The sequence below is a fragment of the Crocodylus siamensis genome, chromosome 3, assembly GCF_052110815.1.
Source record: "Crocodylus siamensis isolate JL-2025a chromosome 3, ASM5211081v1, whole genome shotgun sequence".
Lineage (NCBI taxonomy): Eukaryota > Metazoa > Chordata > Crocodylia > Crocodylidae > Crocodylus > Crocodylus siamensis.
In genome coordinates, this window is record NC_143397.1 from 127,784,257 (window position 1) to 127,811,011 (window position 26,755).

The 26,755-nt window shown below is 42.8% G+C and overlaps 1 protein-coding gene across 1 annotated transcript in view; it reads right to left on the reverse strand.

The window, feature by feature from the left end:
* ADAMTS16 (ADAM metallopeptidase with thrombospondin type 1 motif 16) overlaps positions 1-26,755 on the reverse strand; it is a 185,039-nt gene that overhangs the window by 152,499 nt on the left and 5,785 nt on the right. The window contains exon 3 of the mRNA XM_090039162.1: positions 21,441-21,766. Within this exon, the coding sequence (XP_089895288.1) occupies positions 21,441-21,766 (326 nt within the window). The remainder of the gene's footprint in view (positions 1-21,440; positions 21,767-26,755) is intronic.

A 26,755-nucleotide genomic window follows, 5' to 3' on the forward strand; every position in this document is an offset into this window, starting at 1 on the left:
GAGGTAAGCAGCATGTGGGGCAAGCTTTATGGACATCCCTGCACACTCCTCCACTGCCTGCCTCACATTCACCTTTTCCTTCACACTCCCTGCACTGCATGTCTCCTCCCTGCCACATAAGCCACCCTGGCCGGGGGCAGTTAGCAGCTCAGATCTGGCTTTGACCCTGAGCCCAGGGCTGCAGCTGGAGTAGAGCCACTGCCTATCTCAAACTGGCATTCAAATCTAAGACAAGACTCCCCTCCCTTGTCAATTGGCAACAGAGAAAAACCTCATCTTGGGTTCAAGAAAATGTGGTAAATGAAGTCAATAGCAGGCCATGTCACTAAAAACACTTACTAACACCTCAGTCTTGAAATGTTGTTTTAGATTACCTTATTCTGTTCAATAGTAAAGCCTTTCTCTGTGCATGCAGTTGGGTTCAAATAAATTTCTAGAAATGTTAAGATACAGGAGTACAACCCTCCCCCCAAAAAAGAAAATCATTAAAAAAATACATAGATACATTAAAGAATACCTCTTCACAAACAAAAACCTTGTAACACTATAAACGTAAGACAAAAACAAAAATGACTTGTTTAAGAATCAGATCATATGTGCTACTACAACTACAACTATGTCTGTAAAGAAGGCAAAGGCTGACAATTTAATCTTCATAAAAATTCTTCAGTTTGAAAAGTAACATACCATATATATACGCTTCAATGGTGAAATTAAAAATATGTTTTTCTTTTCAATTGTGCATACATTATGAACAAAGAATACTCATTCTGTAATGATGTCAGGAGAGAAATCCATCACAAAACTAAAAAGTCTTTAGTAGACATTGCTGATACTTTTTTTCCCATTTAGGGATCATAAATTTTAAAGCACAGTCAATGAGGGCTCTTGGGCATTTATCAAATCTTACACTCAGTATATTTAAAGTTGAGAGATAAAAGGAAAAACAACATTCTGAAACCTCTTTATTCATATTCTAGACTCTAAGACTGTCATATTTCCTTCTGCTTTGTAAATGGTTCCTCCCCCACCACCACCATTTTTAATCTTCAACCTCTCCCCTGCACAGATTCTTCATTGGTATGGACAGGGCTTAGTAAAATGAATACAGGATTGTTATTACTTGTGCAATGAGCACCTAAGGAGAAATGTTATTCTATCCCTCACCCCATATCTATTATTTGAGTATAATTACCTTTATTTTCAATTAAAGGGGGTAATCCATTAAATATTATTTTCCAGTAAGTATAGAGTGAACAATAAACAATGCTGGCTAAATTACTTTTAACATATCTACATTTGCTGAAAGCAATTAGCAACAAACAAAGGAACTTGCTGGAGATATTTCCATATATGTCTTTATTCCAATGCACACTTCCAAAAAAAAGAGTAGAGTAAGGGAAAGTTCAGTGCACAGAACCAGGAGCTATTATCTTATTCATTCAGTGTTAGGGTACTGGTTTTAAAAGGATCCACTAAGTTAAAGTGTGTTACAATATTGAAACCCTGAGCTTTTGCTAACAATCAGACACAAGGCTTTACAGGGCGTCTGCTATCTCAGATGTTTGCAGTAGATCCAAAGGGAGCTGGATTACGCTCCGTCTGCTTCAGATCTGGAAATAGTAAACAGAAGATCCTGGCAAAGCCCCCAAAATACTGTGGCAAATGTGAGGATCAGCAGCCTTAAGAAGGAACACCCAGGGGAAACAAAATAATGGTTAAAGCTATATGATAAAACTGAAGTTTCCTATAAGGAGAAAAGAAGTCAACCAGTATTATCCACAGCCAAGTACTAAGAGCACTATAGTGTATATTAAGTACAGACCCCAAGGCCCTACGTGGAAGAACTAACTTATGTGAACCCAACTTTCACTTAAGATACCACAGGGTAGAATGTACCAGATTATCCAACATCAAGGTGATCCTTTAGAAAGTAACTGAGAGAGAAAATAGCTCAAAATATTAAGAATTTGGAATCTCAGCATCAACAAAAATTGATCATGTAGTAGGGACCCAGCCAGGCCCTGCACTTACTGAGGCGATGGCAGCCAGAATGCCCCACAGTCTGTGGACCCCTGCACTGTCCCCACAAAGAGTGGCAAGCCTTCAAGCTGACAGCATAGATAGTGGGCAACACGCTCCCCATTGCCCTGTCCCTCAGGCAGGGCTGAGAGCTGAACACCAGAATCCACCTGGGCCCAGAGCCCAGCCTGGGAGGAGAACAAGCAGTTGGCCTACTTGGCACTTCCTAGAGGCTGGAGGCTGCAGCTGCAGGCAATGATGAGCTCCCACAAGGGCTCTCAGCACTTGGCAGAGGCCACAGGGCACATTGGGGTAGGCAGGGTCCAGGTTTTCCCAGGCCATCCTGGAATTTCCTTTATAGGGCAATGCCAACCCCAGAGATAGGGAAGCACTGTCATAGGACCATGTCACTTCCCTCCACCAGAGCCAAGGGCATCTAACCTGAGGCCAGCTTGACCCCAACTCCCTGAGCAGGATCCTAACCAGCCTGCATACACTGGAGGGCAGATACCCACAGGGACTTCATAGGGGTTTGTAATACCCATGGCCCCAAGCTACCTGAAGGGTTTGGCTCAACAATTTTTCAGACACCTGTTTGAACTAGGCTTACAACAGGAGGCAAACCCTGAAGATCTTCAATTCCCATGCAGCAGAGCACTGGGATGTCTCTGCTCCTTTAAGAGAACAACCAGCCTAAGAGGTTGCTTGCAGGTGTCGGGGGGAGCTAATGAGGGACTCACCTGATCAGAAGAGGGCTCAGGCTTGAGCTATATAAGCCCAGAGCCTACATGGGTCAGGCAGTCTCTTTCCCAGCAGCTACAAGGTAAGGAGCTCCTGGCTGCAGGGCTCCTAAGGGGACCTTGATGGAGCTAAACAACTCTGCAGGCCTGGGAACAGAGGCACATTCCCTGGGCAGAGAAAAGCTGGTGTACAGGCAAGTGGCCTTTGTTTTTGATGTTAGCCCCTAGAGGAATTGAGATGCCTACCAGTGTTCCATGTTACCAGGGAAGGGCTGAGCCAGGACCAGAGGGTCTGAGAGCTAAGGGGACCGAGTATATAGGCTAGGGTATAGCCCCGGGCTGGAAGGTATACCCGCTGGAAGATAAAGAAAGTTGACTCTCATAAAGGGGCAGAGGGCTGCTTCTGTTGTATGTTTATGTTATAGCCCAGGAGCATATGGCTTATGTCACTGCTTAATCCAGTGGTTTGGGTTGGAACTGTGAGGGGAAACTAAAGAGGTCCCATTAGTGGCCTAGAGGCATGCAACTGCCTTGAGCCATGCCATGGGCAAGCTTGAGACCCAACCTGTTGTTCAGCCCAGAGAGGGGCAAAGTGTAGGAGCACAAAGAGGTAAGGGCCAGAGGCCCAGTGCTCAAGAGAGGCACAGCCACAAAAGGGCCAGGGCCCAGTGTCTGAAAGTAATAGATTGAAGCTAGTGCCTCAAAGCCAGGTCCGATGCAGCAGGCCTAGGCTAGAAGGCCTAGCGAGATTAAAAGGATGGAGGCCAAGGAGGCTGAGGCCCCAACAGAAGGAGCAATGTTATCATAACACCTGTGAGGCATGGGACACGGTTTAGGGAAGGATTTGGAGCCACTCAATTAGCCCTAAAGGCTTGAGGCGCCCCGGGTGGCACAGCTATGGAGTGAGGCCCAGTAAGGGGCCTGAGGACCAGTGAGGCCTAGTGAGGTGTCAGAGAATCCCAACAGGAGTTTGGAGAAACTGGGACCACTCAAAGGCCTGTGGGCAGCCTCCCTTTTTTATTATTATACCATCAAGGCATGGCAGGAGAGACAGAAAGGCACTCCAGAGGCAGAGGAGGCATGGGTGCAGAGCCACCAGGGGGTGTCATAGCCATCCCTGGGACCTCAATATGTTACACTCCTGAAGAGAAGTCAGCTGAATACTGCAAGGTCAAGGTGAGGCCTGAAGCAGACACAGCAATTTACATCGTATTGGTTTATTTGTTTCTACACAGCTGAGATGCCGTTGGCTGCAAACCCTCACATAATCCCAGGATTCAACCAACTCATGTCAGTCCCAAGCCACATGGTTGTCTTTTCCCAATGGACCTTTCTGCCCATCATGTGAAGTCAGGCACCTAGGAAGGCCAGGCACCTATCCCAATCTTCAGTGGAACACGTGAATGGAAATGGGTGGGGTGTAGGGGAGGCAAAGCTCCACAGAATATTGCAAGACACTAACACCTGTACCCATCTCAGTGAGCTCCATACCACCTCCTGATATCTTATATATTTATATCAAGTTGTGGCAGATGGCATATAGAAATAAGGGGACAAAATGCCCATTGAAAGTGCAGCACCCAGGCCCACCCTGATGTAGCCCTTTGACTCGGGTCCCACTACAGTCATCATGCATCCCTAACATTTACTGTCTCTCTCCTTCTCATTGCACTAGGCTTGTTGTTCATCATGTTCACTGCTTGCAAAACACAAGCTGTGGTCAGGCAATTTCTCTCCATTTTTTTACCTCCCCCCTCCTCCATATCACTGCTCATATGTGCCACATATAAATCAAAACAATGACAAAAATAGTTTAATATATTCATATTAGTCTCTAAAAATAATTGTCCTTGCTTTATCTGGTCATTTTCACATTTTTTTAAATTTAGTTGCCTTCTTTCTACCATTTTCCAGTTTCATCACCACCTTCTCCTTGATACCCTAACCTCATCAGAGCTAAATGAACATTTAACATCTTCTATAACTACCTGATAAAGGAAAGAAGGTTCCAAGTTATCCACTGAAGGAGTACTGCCACTTTGAAACAGATACTGTAGAAAATTCAACAGAGCATTACCTTTACCAAAGTAACTATATATAACATTAAAATAAGCCACGTAACTTTTGTGTTGGGTTGTGTAGGTCAAGCAAGATAGATTCTGGTAAAATGGAAAAAAAAGTTTAGCAAAAAGAGTCTATCAAACACAAACAGATAATTCAGTCTTCTAGCCTGGAAGGCAGAGCCCAACCCTGATGTAGATCAGTAATTATATTAGTTCAGTGGAGTACTCTTAACTTGCATACACATGAGATCAGGAACAGGGCTGTAAAATGAGGCATCTGTTCAAGGATATATATTTTTAGTTATGTATAAAACAGACTGCTTGGTGGATAGGACAGTGCTGAAACAACTCATTTACTTATTTGGGGATCCTGGTTTTCTCTCTTCAAAAAATTGCAAATTATCTGATAAAATATTGCAAATTCTCTGACTTAAAAAAAATCACGTTTTTCCACAATTAAAATGAAACACTGCTAAATATACATAGATATCAGCTAAACACAATTTTATATATATACATATATTTTCAATTTTAAAGGAATTTGGAAGCCCACCAACTGCTTATTATGAACATTGTCATGGTTCCCCGCTACCTTTCATTCATTTTACTATAAAGGAAGCAATCAGTTTCACTTTTTTAATTGTATTTCTCCCATTAGAAAATGTCTCATCAAATTGTAGGAAAAGTGATACAGTTGAACCTATTTCATTACTCTATATTCTTCAGAGGATGAGGGCACTTCCCTGCTTAGGACACTTAACTACTTGTGTATTGAAGGAAAAATATACATGGGAGTGCATAGTTATTGTAACTTTTCTCCTGCAAGCTGCCCTGAGCCTTTGTCCAGAATGGTGGTATGTAAAACTAATAACCAGGGATCTGGGTTTTCCATTCACCACAGAAAAACATGGTAAAACATGGATTTTCTTATTTTAAGGAGAAAAACATGGCTTTTCTCTGAAATCAGTGGGTTTTCCCTTCAGGATGCCAGAGTTCCAGCCTGCAAGGGGCTGGGGGGGAGGGAGGAGGGGATCAGGCAGTGGACACCATGTGCAAGTGCATGGAGGTTGTTTCTCCATTTGGAGCAGGTTGGTAAAGGACTTGCATTTTCCTTATGTTTAGAGTTAGGCTAATACTCCTGTAAACTTCCAAGAATACACTAAGAATGTTTTGGAGGTCCATTTCAGATTTAGCAATGACAGCATTGTCATCCACATAACGGAGCTCCATTATGGATGTTGTCATGGTCTTTGTTTTGGACTTGAGTCTGTTGAGGTTGAAGAGTCTTCCATCTATCCTATACACAATTTCAATTCCAGGTGGGAGCTTTGTGTCAATGGGGTACATTATGGTAGCGATGACGATGGAAAAGAAAGTTGGAATGATGACGCAACCTTGGTTCACTCCAGCTTTCACCTCAAATGATTCTGTTTGATTCCCATTGCTGAGAACCTTTGTTGACACGTTGTCATGGAGATGTCTCAGAACACTGATGAACTTGTTTGGGCAGCCAATTTTGGACAGGATTTTCCATAGGGCTTTACTGTTTACAGAGTCGAAGACTTTAGAGAGGTTGATGAAGGGCAAATAGGTTGATTTTGCTCACAACACTTCTCCTGGATTTGACATGCTGTAAAGATCATGTCCACAATTCCTCGAGATGTTCTGAAGTCACTTTGAGATTCTGAAAGAATTTCTTCTGCAAGTGGGAGCAGGCAGTTAGCGAGGATACGGGCGATGATTTTCTCAGCAGTGGCCAACAATGAGATGCCTTGGTAGTTTCCGCAGTCAGCTCTGTCTCCCTTCTTGAAAACAGTAACAATCAAGGCATTGCTTAGGTCAGCTGGGATTTCTTCCTTGTTCCAGATTTTAAGGATGAGGACATGAAGCTGACACTTTAGTTGTTCTTCTCCTCCTCTGAAAATTGCTGCACATATTCTGTCAACACCAGCTGCCTTGTTATTCTTCATTTTCCTGATGGCATTCTCGACCTCTGCTGGGATAGGTGGCAAACTGAGGTCTTCTCTGATTGCTTTTTGTGGAAAGTTGTTGATCTTAGCTTCATTGAAAACTGAGTCACAATTCAGAAGATCCTAGAAACGTTCTTTCCAGCGAGCGTTGATGGATTTGCTGCCTTTCAGGAGTGTTGTTCTATCCTTTGATTTTAGAGGATTAAGGCCTTGAGTGCTAGGGCCGTAGAAAGCTTTGGCAGCACTGAAGAAGCCATGAGTGTCACAGATGTCAGCAAAATGTTGGATATCTTTTGATTTCTAAATCCACCACTCATTCTTCAGTTCTCGTGTTCTCTTCACCTCTGATTTTGGTTGTTGGAGTGCATTTTTCTTGATGGCAGATTTGATGTCATTCTGCTAGGCACAGAAAGCTTTCCATTTCCTGTCGATGGGACCTTGAATTTTAGTATCATTTTCATCAAACCAGTCTTGATGTTTCCTGGTCTTGTATCCTATGGTATTTTCACAGGATGAGAGAACAACTGTCTTGAGTCCCATCCAGTACTCCTCGACTCCTTCTGGTGCTCTGTTGGTAGCGTCTCATTCAGGAGTTGCTGGAATTCTCTCTGCTTGAGTGGGTCCTTCAAGCACTTGATGTTTAACTTGCGCCTGATCCGTTTCCTTTGCATTCTTTGTTTAGGAACAATCCTGATGGATATGCAGGAATGGATGAGGCGTTGGTCAGTCCAACAGTCATCAGTGCTAGTCATGGCTCTCATAATCAGGACATCCTGCCAATCACAAGTCTGAACAATCATGTAGTCAATCAAATCCCAGGGTTTTGATCTAGGGTGTTTCCAGGATGTTTTGAACTTGTTCCTTTGATGGAACAGGATATTTTTGAGGACAAGTCCATGTTCTGTGCACTGTGTCAGGACAAGGATCCTGTTAGCATTTGAATTTCCAACATCTTCTTTTCCAATAGTACAATTCCAAAGTTTTGAGTCTCTTCCCACTCTGGCATTAAAATCTCCAGAAGCATGATCTTATCTTCCCTTGGGATATTTGAGAGGATGGTGTCAGGCTGTGAATAGAAGTTCTCCTTCATGATCTCATCAGTATTGAGAGTTGAGGCATATGCACTCACAATTGTCACCTGATGTTTTTTAGCGAGTTTCAGACAGAGAGTTATGAGGCATTCATTAATGCCAATTGGGAATTCTGAGAGTTGGTTCACAAGTTTGTTTTTGACGGCGAAACCAACTCCATGTGTCTGTGGCTCGTCTTCTGCTCTCCCTCTCCAAAAGAAGGTGTATCCTTCACCCTCTTCTTTCAGATGTCCTTCTCCAGCACATCAAGTTTCAGATAGGGCAGCAATGTTGATGTTGAACTTCCTCAGTTCACGAGAGATGATTGCTGTCCTTCACTCATGGCAATCACTATTTGTGTAGTCCATTAAGGTTTGTACGTTCCAGGTTCCAAAAATCATTTTTGTTTCTTTGTGATCATATAGAAACAATCCCACTGGATGTGGTTATCCAATCAGGACCTGATCGAGACAGACTATGTTTGGGGCACCTTTTCTAGCCCACTCCGCATGTGGGGTGAGCAGAGTGGATCCTAAATAGGACTGCTCAGTTGTGGGTGCAGCTGCCAAACTGCTCTTACTGCCTCTGTCCACGAACAGGTCAGCTGAAGCAAACACCCACCACCTACGTACCAGTCCATAAATAGGAACTTCCAGATTTCACAGTCCTGTCCCCGTTGCCACTTCCTGCTTGCCATAGGACTTTCCTGTTGTGCAGAGGAGATTTATAATTCCCATAAGGAAGATGCCTTTGTGTGACTTCTTTTAGCGTGAGGATGTTGTCACAGGCCAACAAACACATGGTCCTTGGCAGATAGGAATCTAAGTCCAATGACATGAAATCCAAAATGATTGGAGACCCCTGATCTGCTGCAGCCTTCATCTGCCTTCACAGCCACTGAAAAGGGGGTTACACTTTTCTTCTGCCTGGCCTGTTGTTGAGATCTTCTTGGATCGCTCTTAGTCAAGAACTTCTCCCTCAACCTTGCCACTGTGGATGACCCTACCAGGAACATGAAGCTCCCAACAGCCTTGCTCTCAGGATCATTGGAATATGCAAGCCTCTCAACCACTACAAGGTGGCAATCCCCAGAGAGGCCATAAGAATTAAAAGGCTATGCAAAGCACCTTGCTTCCCCCACCACCCCAAGCACATGAGGCAGAGTGAGCACTGCTACCCCAGTGCCTTGACACCACATTACCTCTCACTGCCACTCAGACTGGCTCTATTCTCACTGGGCAGAGTGAGCCAATCTGAGTGCTCTTTAGCATCCCCTTCTATTAGGTGGAGCAGTAGCAGTGACAGATAATGTAAAGGGATGCACCCATGGTCAATGGGATCTGTGATGGAGGAAGAAAAGGAGGAAAAGTTTGGGGCTCATCCCAAGTCATGGTGTTAGTCCCACCCAGTGCAATTGCTCATCCGTAACTGTGACTCAGCCTAGTAGAAGCCTAAAGACTGATAAATCAATTCTAGCATCATACCCCCCAAGAAGGCAGCTTTAGGGACTGAACATGGGTTAAAAGAAAGATGGTTGGTTACCTGCATTCCCATGCGTTTGACCTGGTTAAAAATGCAGGTACTAACCTTCAATTACTATTACCTGAATGCTTAAAGAAGGATTTCACCCATATGTATTATCATTCATTTGGTATCACAAATTAGTTTTCAACATGTTCACAGCAACTCAATAGCTGAATCATATCAATGCTACTCAAGCTAAATGTCATGCTGTCCAGTGATGGAGCTGGACATGGGCAGGTCTAGGATTTTGAAAAGGGGGTGCAGATGATATGGTGCATCCACCCATATACTACAACACATTCTTCTGCAGTTAAAAAGAAATTAGATATTTTACTGATATGCTAGGGACCTAGGGCTATATTATTCTATTTAAAATTGAAGTAAAAACAAACATAAATATATTGGAATGTTCATTTATTTGTTATTAGATATAAAAGGCACAACAAACTAGGCAAAATAATCAAAAGATGCTGTTTTATTAGTCCTGTAATCATTAGAGATAAATGTTCATCTCTTTTTCAGATTCATAAAACAGAATCTAGTCTTCCTGAGCACCTGGGCACTGTATCTAGTACATCACTAAAAGTTTTCTCCACACCTGAGTTAATGTTCACCTAAGCTAATGTTTTTAGCTAAAGTTAAAATGAGTCTGCAACATGCAAATAGGACCTACATTATTGGCAGCAGATAACAGACAGAAGAATTGCTAAAGAAAGGATAGCTCAATTAGTGGAACATCAAGACCATTAAAAAGGAGAGAGGGTTGTTAACAGATGTGGAATGAAGTGTTTAAAAGGATTCAGATAGATAATACTGAGCCATAAAGTCAACTTGAGTCTCTTACTGCTCCCCAAACAGAAATGCAGCTGCTGCTGACCAGCAGTTAGTTTTAAACTTTTGGTGGACCAGGAATCAAAGAGGGGTGCAAATGCACCGCTACACCCCCTACCCCCTCCAAAACCCACCCCTGGAGCTGAAACAGAATTATCATAAGATGAATCACCACATCTTCCTTTCCCTGCTTTTCTTGTAGTTACTATTTTAGTCAGTATCTGTAGACTCCCACTAGGTCAAATAAAATCTAGACTGCCAAATACTCTCTGGCAACACTGTTTTATTCACAATGAATAATTGTATACCCAGGCTTTAACAACATGGCACTGTTCTTTGGCAGTTTCAGCTCACACAGGCCATATGGGATACTAATGAGTATATATTCCCAGTGTCTTACTAAGAAACTCTTACAGCACTCTTTTAATGCTAATCCAAGACAATGAAATTCTTCAGCGAAAAACATAAACTCAACAACTGAGGTTCCTCCATTCTCAGACACATGACACCAATAACTCTACTTGCCCCAAAAGCAATTGACTTCGATTTCAACTTGCATATAATGTGTTCAAGTGTTCTTAAACAATCATTTTCTATCTGAAGAAGCATAAACAATTTTAAAATGCCTATCACTTTTGCACCCACAAAGTGAGCATTTTAATCTACATGAAATTCAATGTTGCAGTCAAAAAACAACTGAATTCCAAATTAACAAAATCAAACAAAACCAGATTTGCCTAACCTTTTAGTAGTAAGTGACTGTCATACTTTCATTCTCCCAAACAGTAAATTTGCTAGAAGTTTATTTCAATATGTACATTATTTCCTCATTTAAACCAAGCTTCCAAAAGAAGCATTTTTGTTTTTAAAACTAAAACAGGGAGGCATATGGATAAGGAAAAGAAAAATACAATGTATTGCCTGCCATCTACTCTGAACATGGTACAAAATTAATTCAGGCATAGATCATAACTCACACTTGTAAAAGAGAGAAAAGGGAGCTGTTTGGTGACACTTAAACTTTCATTATTACTCTGAACAATGTAAGGTTTCTGATCCAGCCAACCTACTGGGATAAATAGATTTTAAAATACATTTAATAAAAAAAGTCTTGAGAATCCTCTTCATTCTGTTGGCTGAGAACCAAACCAATGGGTGCTTTCTGATTTACTACATTCCTGGAGCCCAGAGGCACAAAAAGAATTAAAAAGACTGCATCTAGGTACCTGAGTCTAAAATTTCAATCCCCAAAACTTTCACTCACCTGCTTCCTCACCTTGGAGGTGTCTTAAATCGAAAGGTATCTCAGATTTTGGCCACTATCACTTCTCCTCCTAGAAGTTGTTCTACTCCTACTCCAGCCAGCTTCTAAAAGGAAAGTGACCCCGACCCCAACTCTGCTTGTGGGGCAACAGGAACAAGGGCTTACCTTCTACAAAAGTCTCTAATCAGGGAATGCCAAATAAAGGGAGGCACCTCTCCATCATATCAGCATTATGGCACCTAAGGCACCTAAATCCTCACCTTCCCTGGAACTTCAGACCCTTGTCTTCAGAGTTACCTTTTGGCCAGGTTTAAGTGGCTTCCTGTTCAGCAAATTCATTGTTACTCTATTCTGAAGTGCCTAATTCTCCCCATGCAGTGTACAAGGAGCCTAGATGCCTTACCCAGAACTGAGGATTCAACTATGGCCAGATACAGATATTAGGCTTTTACCGGTATAAGTGATAGTAAACCAGTCTATTCCCATAACAGAAGTTCAGTACACAAATCCAGACTATACCATAACAGAACAGTTCAGCACAAATAGACTAGTTTAAAAATGGCAAACCCAATCTAAGATTTGTGCCCTCCTCCCAGCCCACATCAAAAGGTGAACATGAGTTCTGTTTGCTACCAATCTAAACTACAGTGCCTACAGAAAACCATGTAATTTAGACTGATTCTGCCTTGGGCATTTTAAATAACTGTACCTAGCCTATGTGACTGGATACCTAGAAAGCAATCCAGCGGCTATGGGGGCTCATACACATGATGCTGCGGCAATGCTACAGCACTCTTATTAGAATGCAGCACACACTCAATTAATGAAGTCTGCTCCAACACATTCTAATTAGAACACGTCAGAGCACGTGTATAGGCACCAATAAGCTACATCTAGACATGCGCGGCCATTTGGTATGTGGTGCCACAGATCCATTTGTGGTGCTACACAGTGCACATTCAGGCATTTTCTATGCTGCAACCTTGCAACATAGGAGTGGGGGGTTGATTCCTAGAGATTCAGAGGTCAAAAAAAAGTAGGCTGGCGCATTTGGAGGCAGCACACGCTATCCAAACCTGGAGCCTGGCCAACCGGAGCCACACCCCAACTGCCAGCCACCCTCCAAGCTGCAGGAGCAATATGACTGCAGCTTCCCCAGCCCCCAGGACCCTAGGTAAGGCTGCTGGGGCCAGGATAGTTGATGGCCCCAGCCTCCCTTATCCCACCCAAGGTATCCTGGTGCACAGCACAGGCATTCTCTGGGGACAACTAGCAGTGCCACTGCTGGTTGTCTCTGGGGAACCAAATGTCTGTGCTTGTCTGGACATGGCAATAGTGCTTACATCCTTTTATGGATCTGGACCTGGCTTGCTTCTGTGCAACAACGAATGTGCTACACCCAGCACTGAGAATGGTTTTGTTCTTAGAGCTTTGTTCAGCTGCTACTTCCCTATGGAGACTTTAATTTGTCTAAGAAAATTCCTCAGTGTTTATTGATTACTGTTTCAAGCTCTAGAAATTTTAAGTTGACATAAATAGTAGAATTTTGATGACCTATTTAAAGTACAATAGCAAGGCACAGAGTAGCAGATTCAAATTATTTGCAATAGATTCTAATTCTCAGAAGCAGAAATGCATAAATTTGCTAAGGCAGCACTATGAGCTTATTGCCTCCCCTATGAAAATGCCCATTTAGTAAGGTGGTGACAAAGACAGCTATTCAAACTGCGAAAAATCTCTTAAAGAAAACTAATAAGATCAAAGTCTAGCTCTGTTCAAAACAAAAAAGGTACCCACAAAAGGAATGGCTTCCTCAGAACAGACACTGTTGAGGCACATGAGTAAGGAAGGATTTTGTACAATTTAAGCATTCCAAAAAGTAAACTTAAGGAAGTACCAGATTTTTTTCCCCTAGCAGCCTGATCAGACCAAATGTGAGTGAAGTGCTCAAGCCTATTAACATAAGTGTTTCCTGCTGCTTTTATACTGCAGCCATCATGGAATTATTTTAAATGAAATTGCAAGATCCTCTCCCTCCAGATACCGATTTTCAGGTTTAATGCTAATGTCTTTACACTTTTCCTTCCCAACATTCCATTTATTTCTTCACTTAAGTGAGCTGATTTATCACTAAAGTAAATAGATAAGAGGATGGAGTTAGATACTTCCTATAATTACCACAGAGAAAGTGGGTCTCCAGGTATGATTTAACTGGAAAGGTACTGAGATTTTGCAGACATCCTCAGTAAAGCTTTCCTGCATAAAGGGGACAGTATGGACCAAGACACAAATTCCCAAGACTGGAAATGGGTTACCGAGACTGGGACAGAAAATTCAGAGTTAACATAAACCTCCAGTATGATTATTTACATAAAACACAATAGTACCAAGTAACATTGTAATATATCCTAATTTTCACAGGCACAAATGCACTGTGACACAAATATACCTGGAGAATACATAATCATCCTCTAATGCAGTATTTGGTCATATAGAATTGTTCTCTTCAAATAATTCATCCTTTCCTCTTACGTTTATTAGTTGAAATTTAGTTAAGGTAAGTCACGCTGAAGGAGATATGGTCTGGTGGCTTGGGCACCAACCTGAGATTTAGCTGACTAGGATTCAGTCTCCTTCATGACCTTGCTCAAGGGATGCAAGAGCCAGATTTTTAAAGATATTTATGCAGATGAGGATGCAAATAGGTACCCCCTGTGGGATTTTCAGAAATATCCTGGCAGGTCTCAGCTCCCTTAAGTGCAATTTTATTCCACTTTCTTCAAGTCCATGAAAATCTATTAATGCACACCATCACCTTACCTTTAACACTGAGTCATAAAAAAGCAGCAAGGAGGAGGGATCCCCTCCAACCTCTTAGATTAACTGTTTTTCAAGCAGAGAAGAAGAGAATCACACTCAGGTGCCTAAATCCAGTTATGCACCTAATACGTGGTATAGAATCTGGCCCCAAATTCCCAGGGATACAGACTGAGAGGAATTAGAGTGCTTCTGAAAATCCCAGAAGTTGGGGTGAGGAGGTGGGGGAGATGAATTTAACATGTTAACCAATATATGTTAAAATCCTAGGGTGCCCTTACTCGTGCTTTTGGGTGGGCAGGGAGAGGGGTTCATTGTGTCTCTTGGGGGCCACTTTAATTAAAACACATGCAGCATCTTGTGTATTTAGCATCCCACATTTCAAAATAGTGGCAGGGGCATTTTAACTAAAGCTTGTTTGAGGAGTTTTCGTTAAAGCACCTCCACCAGCATTTTGAAGCACAGGATGCTTTATATAGGATGCTTTCTAACTGGAATGCTCAGCAGACTCAATTAATTGAGTATGCTCCAACATCTTCTAAGCAGAATGTGTAGGGGCACATGTAAAAGTGCCTCTAGTTTACACAAGGAAAGCTTCAGTCTTAATGTGCATTTGCAAGTCAAGATAAACCCAAGATTTCCCCATATTATGGAATGAAAAACCACCACTATTCCTAGGGTACACATGGCCGGTGGAAAAAAATTCTTCTCAGTCTAGTTCCCAACAAACAGATGAAATATCATATCATTAGTATGGAAATGGTATAAAAATAAGATGATGGAACATCATGTAAGGAAAAAGCAGAAATTAGCAGAGCAGTCTGTCAACCATATACTAATGCAAGAAGTTTCAGCATGAAGAATGGGAAGGCTTAGTACACACAATTACAATCTAATTGAGATAACTGAGATTAGGTGGGACAACTCACACAACAGGAATATTGATGTGGATGGGTATAGCTTGCTCAGGAAGGGCAGAAAGGATGAGGTATTAGGACCTTGATGAATGAGACAGTGGGTACATCAACACGTGCAATTAATGTACAGAAAGTAAGCTTTCCAGGAGAGCATGTCTACATCTGCACCAATCTGGAGCAAATTTGCTCCTGCTCTAGAGCAGTTCAGTGCAGGGATACTCCTGCTCTGCTCTCCTGTCACATGGCAGCCCAGGGGGGCTCTAGGCTCCCCTCTGTGCCAGCTCCAGCCTAGCAGGGGACAATCAGGCCTGGACTCCAGGAGGGTGGGGGGCAGCTGTTTCCCATCCCATGCCCCAAAGCTGGGAAAGTGTCCCCTCCCCCTCAGCTGTTTCCCAGCCCCCTGCTCTGACCAGCCAATGTGGCAGCTGGCAGAAAGCCCCCAGCTGGGCAGGAGAGCTCCCCACCAACCCCTAGGTGAGCAGGAAAGCAAGAGCTAACCAGTCCCAGAGCTGCTCAGTAGGGCTGTGCAAGACTTCGAACATAGCTTCAGATCCAGAGAAGCTTCAGACACTTTGGCGTCCAAACCAGCATGTCCGGATCAAAGTGCTGGCTTCTTTAGGCCTTCCGAAGCAGTTTGGAGCTTCCAAAGTGCTTTGGAAAAGCTTTGGAGTCGCTTCGGAGATCCAGCCATAGGGTATAATAGGGAAAAAATTAAATATCTATAACTTCGTTGTTTTTTGTTTGATTTGGATGACACTTGTAGGGATTGTAGCCTCTGCTGGGAGCATGAATTATGCCATGTTTCAAGAAGATCAATGCAGGGGCTTGGGGGGAACTGCACCCCAAATTCTTGAAAGAAAAACAAGAATATCAGTGCAGGGGCTTGGGGGGAACTACACCCCAAATTATTGAAAGCAAACCTCATGTCACGTCTGTGTGTTACAATACAGGGGGGTGAAACCTCCAGGGGTGGTGGCTCCTGAAGAGGCCACAAAGATTGCCAAGTTTCAAGAAGATCGGTGAAGGGGCTTGGGGGAAACTGTACCACAAGCTGTGGACAAGCAAAACTCATGACGTGGGTGACACTGTGTGTGAAAGCACAGCAGGGTGAAAGCTGCAGGGATGGTGGCCCCTGCTGCAGCCATGAAGCCTGCCAGCTGTCATGGAGATAGGTGCAGCTGGCGGATGAAGCTGCAGTGGACACAGATCATCATACACCAGGACCCCTGGCTGGAGTATACATCAAGTCAATCTGGACACAGTTGGGCATGATGGTATTCCTGCACACTGCTGACAGGCAAAACTCATGACATGGGTGTTTGTGCAACTGTGTCTGTCTTGAGGCATGGGAGACAGTAGGGCAGGCCTGGCTGCTAAGCTACTGTGTTACCAGTTACCAGTCAATCATGATTCACTCAGGGTCCAGCTCAATACACAGTACCTAGCTAATATAACCAGTTAATTACCATCAATTAACACCTACAAAACCAGAGACTAAAGAAAGGAAAGAATCAATACAGACAATCAACTGGCCCAAGACAAGAGACAGTCAGTTGCACAAGCACCCATGGCACGAGTTTTGCCTGCCAGCAGCTAGAGGTGCAGGGCCCCAGAACCCCCTGCACAGATCTCCTTGACAGCTATCAGGCTTTGTGGGCACAGCAGGAGCCACCATCCCTCACCAGGGGCTACCATCCCTGCAGTTTTCACCCCCCTGTGGTGTAACACGCAGACGTGACATGAGTTTTGCTTTCAAGAATTTGGAGCACAGTTTCCCCCAAACCCATGCACCAATCTTCTTGAAACTTGACAAACTTCACACTCTTAGCAGAGACTACCACCCCTACAAGTTTCATCCAAATCAGACAAAAAACAACCAAGTTATAGATATTTCATTGATTCCCCATTATACCCTATGGCCGGATCTCCTTCGGAGTTGCTTCAGCTGGATCGAAGCAGAAACCTAGTCCAGAGCTCCAGATCCAAAGCCAAATTAGATTGCTTCCAACTTGCACAGACCTACTGCTCAGCTCCCCACTCCTGTGAGGGGCCGGGAGCCCTGCAGTGCCAGGACAGCAGGAGGAAGAGGCGAACCCTGCGGGGAGACAGGAGCTCAGCAGTGCCAGGTCCGGGCTCCAGCTGGTGTGGCTGACTAGGACCAAAATGTTCCTGGTCAGTGTCTACACATGCTCTATTTACAGGTTCTGTGCAGTAAAGTCTCTTGTGTAGACAAACCCAGGGTGTGTTAAATCTCTGCAATATTAAAGTTAGAATGTGTTCCAAGCAGTCTCATGGTAATGTCTCCTATGATCTCTAACATACACACAGATTGCTGAGTCCCAGCCTTGGGACTCTCTGGGGCTGAAGGCAGTCAGCTTTCAACTTGAACCTGTAGGAACTGAACAAGTAAAAGATCCAGGATCCTTCCTCCTGACATGCATGGCTTTCTTTGTCCCACTTGGAGACATGATGCAGCAGAGGGATCCCTGGCTGATATCACATACAGCTGGGTGAGGACTGCAAATTGTTCATATTATCTTTGTGAAGCAGTCTGACAATAGCTGAACATGTTTACTTAATATGATATGGAGATATGCCTTACAACTTTTTGTGCAACTGCTACAATGTGAGCGCACTTAGCATGTATTAAAAATGTGAATGACCACGTGTTCTACCAGTAAAAAGTGCTAAGTGTAATATGGGACACGGCCTTTATTCTGCATTCTGAAGATACTTAGAATTTGATCTAAAACAAAGTGGGAGATTAACCTTTTGAAAGGCTCTGGGATAAGGCAGGGCTATCCAACCGATGGCCCATGAAAGCTTAACATGTGCCTTTCACCTCTCCTAGCTCCTAACCAGCCACTGTTCCCTCTATAGGTCCAGCTGCTGGTGTAGCCAGAGTGGTAGGTGCTGCCTGTGCACACAGTACAGATATGGGATGGGGTGAGATGCAGTCCAGGGACCCAAGGCTGCACTAGCATAGCCCCTAGCTGCTTACAAGTTAGACAGCCCTGGGTTAACATAAAGGGGAACACCATGAGGACAATACCATACATCAGGATAAAGAACTGGCTAAGGTTGTTTGTTTTTTTTAATTACTAACAGAACTATCCAGACAATCCACAGGGCTTGGTGGTTATGTGAGACTTCAGTTTCAGTGATATCTGATGGGACAGCAACAGCTGCATACAGATAGATCGGCAACTTCTTGGATTGTTAGGAGACAAGTTTTTGGTACAACCCAACCAGCGCTGGGGAAAATCCATCTCAGTCTGCTGCTCATGAATGGGAAGAATTGGTTGAGAATGCGAAGATGGACAGCAACTTGGATGACAGTAAATATAAAATAACAAAGTTCTTATCCTAAGGCAAGGAAAAAAGGAGAACAATCAGAATAGAAACATTGGACTTCAGACAAGCAACTTTCACAAACTTAGAGAACTGGCAGCAGAAACCCCTAAAAGGCACATCTTAGGGAAAAATGGGGAGGAGATTTGGTTGTTTCTTATAGAGAGAATATTAAACACACAAGAGCAGGCTATCTTAATGTGAGGGAGGTGTAGCAAGATGCCTGCCTAGCTAAATAACAGGCTCTTCAATTACTTAGAAATTAAAAAGAACCTTACAGAGAACCTTAAAAAAACCTTACCTTGCTGGGGTCATTTGACCCCGGTACTCTTTCCTGCCATTGCAGGGGGTCAGACTTGATGATCTGCTCAGGTCCCCTCCGACCCTAACAACTATGCAACTATGAAACTGTATTTGTACTTAACCTTAGTGACACATTTAAGAGAATAATACAGAAATATAGCAACAAAAGAGCCTTTTTTTAACATCAACCTTCACAAAAAGGGCAGCTATCAGCTGAAAATAGTTAACAAGGATAGAGCCTAAAGAAGAAAAAAAAATTGAAGATAATTTTGATAAGCTAGATGCTTTCAAATCAATAGGTCTGGATAATCCTAGTGCAGTCAAGGATGAAGTTATTATACAGAGAGTGCATCCACACATGCACTTTACTACATAGTAGACTAATTTTCTACAGTGTAAAAAACCAAAGTCTACATGTACAATGCTATTAGTCCTCAGCAAACTAGTTTTCACTGCCATAAGATAGCACTGTCAGGGACACATGTAAACACTGACCCAGGCATACATTGTACCCGGTCAGAACAGGCAACAAGGGGCCAGACTCCTTTCTGCTGCCCAGACACAGGGCTCCACACACTGGGGCACTCTCATGTCCCAGGCAGCCCCTCTGCCACCTGACACCACCTCCAAGAATCCAAGACTGAACCCCCATCCGCAAGCCAGCCTGGGGCTGCTCCATACTGGCTCAAACTGTTGCGGTCCTGGGCACAGCATCTGCTTGTGCGCCCTGGACTGCAGCAGTTTGAGCATCTACACGTGCCATTAAGGTGCCATGATAATCTCTAGTGCAAACTACACTCAGCTTAATGGCATGTGTAGATGTACCCAAAAATGAACTTATCTTCAAAAATTCCTGAATCCTGTGTGAAGTCCCAGAAGACTAGAAAGAGGGAAAAACTCTCTTTCATCTTTTTTTCTTAAGGAAAAAAGGGTGTGGGGAAGGGGGCAGGGAAGGGAGAAGGACCCAAGGAACTGCAGAACAGACAGTTTAATTTCAATTCCTAAAAAGATACTGGAGCATAATTATAAAGAAATCAGTTTGTAAGCCCCTAGAAGAAAACAAGGAGATAAAGAATAGTCAGCATGGATTTGTCAAGAGCAATTCATGCCTACTCAACCCAGTTTTCTCCAATGACAAGTAGAAAGGCCTTGTGAATAGCAGGGGAGAGGGAGCAGTGATGTGATATACCTGTTTTAGTAGGTTTTTTACTCTGTCTCCAATGATGTTTTTAAATGTAAGCTAAGGAAATCGTCTAGATGACACTACATAAGATACCCCTAAGTTGGTTACATAACTGAATGGAGAACTATTCTCAAAGAGCAGTTATTAACAGCTCAATTTTAAATTGGGAGGGGGTATTATATGGACATTTTTCAAAGGTTTGTCCTGGATCCAAATTGCCCTAGGTCCAATATTGTTTGGTATTTTCATTTAAGGGAAAGAAGTAAGTGTACACTTAGTAAATTTGTTGGTGGCACCAGTTGGGACGAGGGGAAGATAGCAGATACTTCCTAGTCTAGAATTAGGAATTAAATTAGAAAAAGGTATGAAATAAATAGCATGAATTCAGTAAGGGGAAGTTCAAAATCCTGTATGTAGAATGCAAAAATGCAAAATAGGAAACAATTGGTTAAACCATTGCACCGCAGAAAAGGACATGGGATTTATATTGAATAGGAATCAACAATACAATACTGGAGGGAGAGGGATGAGGGGAGTATAATCCAAACAGCATTCAAAAAGATTATATTGATAAGTTGTGGAATCCCACTGATGGAAAGTTTAAGTGCATATTGAATAATCATTTGTCTGAGATAGTTAAGAAACATATGAGTCTACCTTAAGTACAAAAGTTGGACTAGATGACCTCTTGAGGTACCATTTGATGCAGCCAGTTTAGGTTTACACATCTTACTTTAAGCTACCTAAACTTAACCCGGGAGTGGCATGTTCAGGTGTTTGCCACTCCCAAGAGTGACATGCACAGCCCCCACTTGTGGTGAGGGGCTGGCAGGTTTGCAGGGTGGGCTGCTAAGTCAAGGGTGGGTTGCCCAGTCCAAAGGAGATAGTCAGGGGACTAAAAGTAGCCTGGTCAGGGTCAAGGGGTAGGAACAGCACAGTCCTGGGGCTGGGGCAAGTAGCTGCACTTTCCCAGCCTTGGGGCTGTGTTATGAATGCATATGGGCATTTGCCAGGTCAGCCTTTAATAGATCTAAACTTACTTCTTCTTCTAGGTGAACCACCATAAATCAGGTGCACCACTGTTTGGGCAATTTAAGCCATAGTTAGGCTGATCTCAATGTAACACTTGTACATACCCCTGAAATCCCATCCAGTCCTATTTTCCAATGTTTTTATGATGACTTACATAATTAGTTGTGAAAGTTTTTTTAAGTGTGAATCCTTATGACAGGAACTGACACTAAATTTTTGTCTGATCTCGGTATCTGAATCTTTTTGTAAACTTCACTAACAAAACGTTAATATTTTTCATTGCAATAACTATCCTGTGTTCTTTCAAAACAGCCCTAGTTAACAGTAAGCATGCCTTCTAGGTCTTTACTTACCAAGCCTTTGCATGTTGAAAGTGCTACTGATGAGTTCTTGTGCGATCGTAAGAAACCTTGATAAAAACAAAAGTCCTGTGGTGGGTAAGATTGTACTGATTTAGTTCCACTCTTCCCCAGTGTCTGTATTATAAATCCCGGTGCCATTAGGTTTTTAGAAGTCTTAAGATCCATGTGGAAGTCATGACCAAATCCATGGAGTCGTAGATGAAGAGAGTCAATTTCTGTATTTGTAGTTGACCTCTTTCTTCTTTCGTGATGTGTGATTTCATGTGTTATGTAATCCCCATTCTGATCTACTTCATATGCTTTCACAATTTCATATTCTGTAATGAACATATATGCCAGAATTAGCATATTGAAAGGAAAAGCTATCATTAGGACATACAATATTGTTTCAGCTTAAAACAATAGGAACTACTATACATAACAAAATCTTTTTAAAAGTAATAATATACTGTGTACCCAACTTAATCAATACAAGACATATTCAGTACCTAAATATTTTAAATATGCCCTTAACTTTTCCCACAACAAGAACAAAATTTAAGGTCAATGCTCTCATATTTGCATTTATTGACACGGATTCATACTTAGATGCCCTACTGCAGACTGCTATACAGGGGCAGATCCAGAAGGGGTGCAGTGGTATAGCTGCACATTCCCCTTTTTGACTGCACCATGCCTTTTTTTTTTTATTTCCCCAAGACAAGTAAGAATCCTTCATCATCCTCTCCATCTTCCCTTCTAATCCTGCATAATTACTGCTAAAATAGTTTATCACTGTAAAAATAAATCTTCTAGAAATTAACAGGAATGATCTCATATAACTAATCCAAGAGCAAGAGAGCAAAAAATACTGCCACAAACTCATGCTGTAATCGTAACTGAAAGAAATATAAAAGTATTGAAATTAATACGTGCTATTAACATATCTACCCAAATCAAACTCTGAATTTAAGATCACCCCCCAACAATCCGATTCTAAATATGGAAAATTTATAAATTAGTTATAATTTTCCATGTATAGAATTGAATTATTGGAGGGTCATCCTAAATCCATCCCCCTCACCGCTGCAGCAGTGCTAAGTTCTGCTAAGTTTAATTGAAAATGTTTAACTTAACTGGAGAACTAATTCAAGTTCAGATGTATTCCAAAGGCAACAGCAAAGGATTTCTTTCCAGTCAAAATACACTCACTGGTTGGCATTACCATGAAAGACAGGCATGGGGCCAGATACTATTTCACCTACCAGGCACCTAAGTGGATGTAGGAATCTAAGATGATTCTATTTGACCCTGTTCAGATCTCTAATGATGATCCATTAATGTAGTGGTGCTTAACCTTTAGCCCATGAAGCCATGTTTTCTGGTCTGTGGGTCTCCCCACAAATCCAAAAATTTGGTGGTGGGGAGTAGTAGCAGCATTAATTGCCATTGCTCTGAGGTCAAATTTCTAGACTCATTGGGAGCCTCATAGCCTTCATGTTGGAATTACATGGTCCTGTGTGGTGGACTACACCAGTGCATGGTGGGGCCACCATGTGGGGTCAAACCAGCATGCAGCCAAATCCAGCTCAAGGGGTCAGGGCAGCATGCCAGATCACACGTGTAGATTGACACTGCTTTGGATCCAGCCCATGGACAGGACCTGCACCACTCATCTAGCCCATGAGGCCAGAAGGTTAAGCCCCACTACATTAATTCATCTAATTGTAAAATGCCATCACTTCACCCTTAAGACTTGGTGATAAAAAAGAAGTGAAGTGGAGGAAAACAACCACCCACTCACCTTTTGTATTAAACTTTGTTCAGAGATGCAAAAAGGGTAAAACAGAATCACAAAATCCACTCATGTACCCAATCGGTGGAATAGAATCTGGCTCAGTGTCCAAACTACTAAAATTTCAGATTTTAAAACTGAAGATATTCATGGACATCATACATACAGGACAACATGGCTAGATTTTTTTTGGAGGCCAAAATATTTCTTGGACACATTCTGAACTAAAGCTTCATTGAAAGTATAGAAGAAATGAGATGGACGTGGCCTTGATGACAAGGACTGCCAATAGCTCAGAGGACAGTTTCAGTATTACAAAACAAAACCTATAGGAAAACTTGAATGTATTTTTAAGCCAGTGGCTCCCAAACTGTGATCCATGGACTGTCAGTAGACTGGGAAGCCATAGATCAGCAATTTGCCCATAGATTGTTCACCAGGTCCCAACCAGTATTTTCAGTTAAAAAGTTGAGTATTAAGGGTTGTTAGTGATTTACAAGAAATATTGAGAGTTGATCATAGTCCATTTTTCTACTGTCAGGAACAAAGAAAAAATGTATTTTTTAGTACTTCCCAGTGATGCAAGTGTTCTGCACTTTATCTGTTTGGTGTAATTGGGTTGCTGAACAAACTAGACATGAGTTTCCAGCTGTCAACTCTATTTCAAGTGTTAAAAAAAGTGTTCTTAAAGGCACCACTGAGGGCGCGTCCAGACAAGCGCAGTCATACAGTATGTGGCGCCTTAAACATGTTTGCAGTGCCACATACCACACAGTCTGGTCTTCTCCGCGCTCCAAGGACATGCTGCCCAAGCGTGCACTGCATCAGGCTTTTTTCCCCACATTTTTTTTTTGACCCCTGAATATCCAGGGGTCAAAAAGAATGCAAGAAAAGAAAACTGGCGCAGCGTATGCTCAGGCAGCATGCGCTGCTAAAAAGCGGAGCTGGGACATCTGAAGCCGCACTGCAGCTGCTGGCCAGGGTCGGCCCGGCAGGATCTCTGTGGCTGCAACCCCGGGAGGTCCCAGGACTCCAGGTAAGGCTGCTGGGGCCAGTGCTGTGATGGCCCCAGCCTCTCCTACTGCCACCCCAGCGAAAGTGCCAGGCGCCAAAGTGTGTGTCACAGACATTCCCTGGGGACAAGTAGCTGTGGCGCAAGGTGCACTGCTGCTAGTTGTCCCTGGGCAACCAGACATCCACGCATGTCTGGATGTGTCCTGAACATGCAGCACTACATAAAAGATTTGTCACCACAGGCAATACTGACTTGGGGAACTTGGCTAAATATAGCTTTACTTTATGCCTGGTATTTTGAGGCTCTAAAATTAACATTACCTGCAGTTTTGTTGCCAGCAAGGCAGCCTCCATTTGTGCTGTATAAAATGGCTTTTGGCTGCTTTACAGTCAGGAAGGATCTTGCAATAACTGAAGCATACTTTTCTGCTTTTTCAAAGGTGATCAAAAAACTTGAGGTGTTTTTCACCCTCTTTAATTTGGTCAAGGGGGAAAGTGAACTGAAAGGCCCTACAACTCAACTCTGCTCCACGTGACAGGGGCCAACACATGAAAGACAAGCCATAAAGACTTTTGAAGAGGAATGCGGAATATAAAACTCTGAAGAGTTACTTGGACAGCACTAGTCTGAAACTACAGAAGAAGCAATAGCTATACTAGCTCCTGTTTTCAAGTTTGACCTACCAAATTCTATGGACCCTGAGAGATCTCTCTCAGGGCCCAAACTCATCCTGATTAAGAATGCCACAAATTAACCCTGGAAACTTGGAGAAAATACTAATTACATATTGTGAATCATGTTATTATGCATGCAAGTAAAAGGACATAATATAGGCATATCCTAAAATGTGCATAAATGTGTTCTGGACAAAATGTTTAATCGTTACTGGCCGATTATGATTTTTATATCTAAATGTTTTGGGGTATTTTTCAAGTTTATGTAAGTTTAGGAGATAATATAATGACATTTAAAGTGCATATTACTATTGCTTTAAGTTAATATTTCACCATTTTTAGGGCAAAAATGCACACACATTTTAAAGGGGTGAGTGGTGTTCATATAAATTCTATGTTCAGTGACAAAGCAAACTGTGCTGGTTGGAATCTCTGCCATTCAAACACTTCCTCTTTTCCTCCCCGTCAATTCCATGTCCTCAGCACTCCCCCAACTTATGCAAGCATTCACAGCTGTCAGAAGTTGAGCATGCTTTTCCTAGCCTCCAAAAGTAAGAAATGAGCATCTTCTATTTCTCCTTCCTGCTCATATTCTATATCTTTGGAGAATAACTTATGCCTTTAATGGCTTGTAAGAATGTTTTTACATTTAATAAGGGAGAAGTGTATATTAAAGAAAAGTTTCTTAATTATTAAACTAATTAAAGTTAACTTTGTAACCACAGTTTAAGGGCACAGTAAATGTATGTGTAATTATTAACTGGCATTTAACAAACTTGGAAAGTTAAGAATGCAATGCATTATCAACTCCATAGCTTGAATCTGTTTGTTTTGAAAACCTTCCGTTTTCAAACTCTGGTAAAGATTTTGATAATTCAATTTTAATTTAAATAAAGCACTATTTTATATAGTATGCAACAGAACAGGAAGACTGTTACGTATTTTTTTTCTTTTTGAAGATCTTAAGGCAGGGGTTTCCAATGTGCAGCCTGAAAGCCAGATCTGGCCCACAGAGCCATATGATCCAACCCACAGATCTCTGGGCCAAACCCATGCACTGCATGGGGCTGAACTAGCCATGTGCCCTGCACCTGGCACAGTCAGTCAGATCAGGATGCGTGCAGCGTGTAGCACTCCACTGAACCCACGTTGCATGCTGGCTCTGGTCCAGCAGGGTGCCACATGCAGCATGAACCTTGTGCTCATCCCCTGTGCTGAATGCAGGACATGCAACCAGTCCAGCTCTATAGACCATGTGCAGCACACACCAGCCCTAGGGCCCACTGTGCATGCAGCACATGGGGCTGGCAGGAAACACACATTGCAGGCTGGACCCAACACTATACATGGTACAGGGGTGCAGGGCATGAGCTGTATGTGCTGCCCAGGACTGACTCCCTATGCAGTGTCTGCAGTCCTGGGTCCATGCCAAGCCCTGCATGCAGTGTACACCCCATGCCATGCATGCCATGTGCACAGTGAAGCCTGGGGCCAGAGCATGCTGCATACAGGTGGACCTGGCACCAGGGGCATTGCACAGGGGTCTGTCCCAATCCAGGCTGCAGACTAGCCCAGCAACCCTTATCTAAACCATGTGCCACGTAAGTTTGACACCTCCTAGCTTAGGGGAAATAAATATTTTAAATAGGTGGTTAAGGACATGTCAGCCTCTGTCATTTAAAGTTTGACTTGTCCCGGCTATAAGTTCTCAAACTATTATGTAATGGGAAAATAGACAACACTTTCAGTTACCCGGTTACTTCGATCTATAAGCCTGCTTTCTCCAGTGCAGCTATCCACTACTGATAATACTCACTTTCAACATCAATTTCTCACTCGGAAC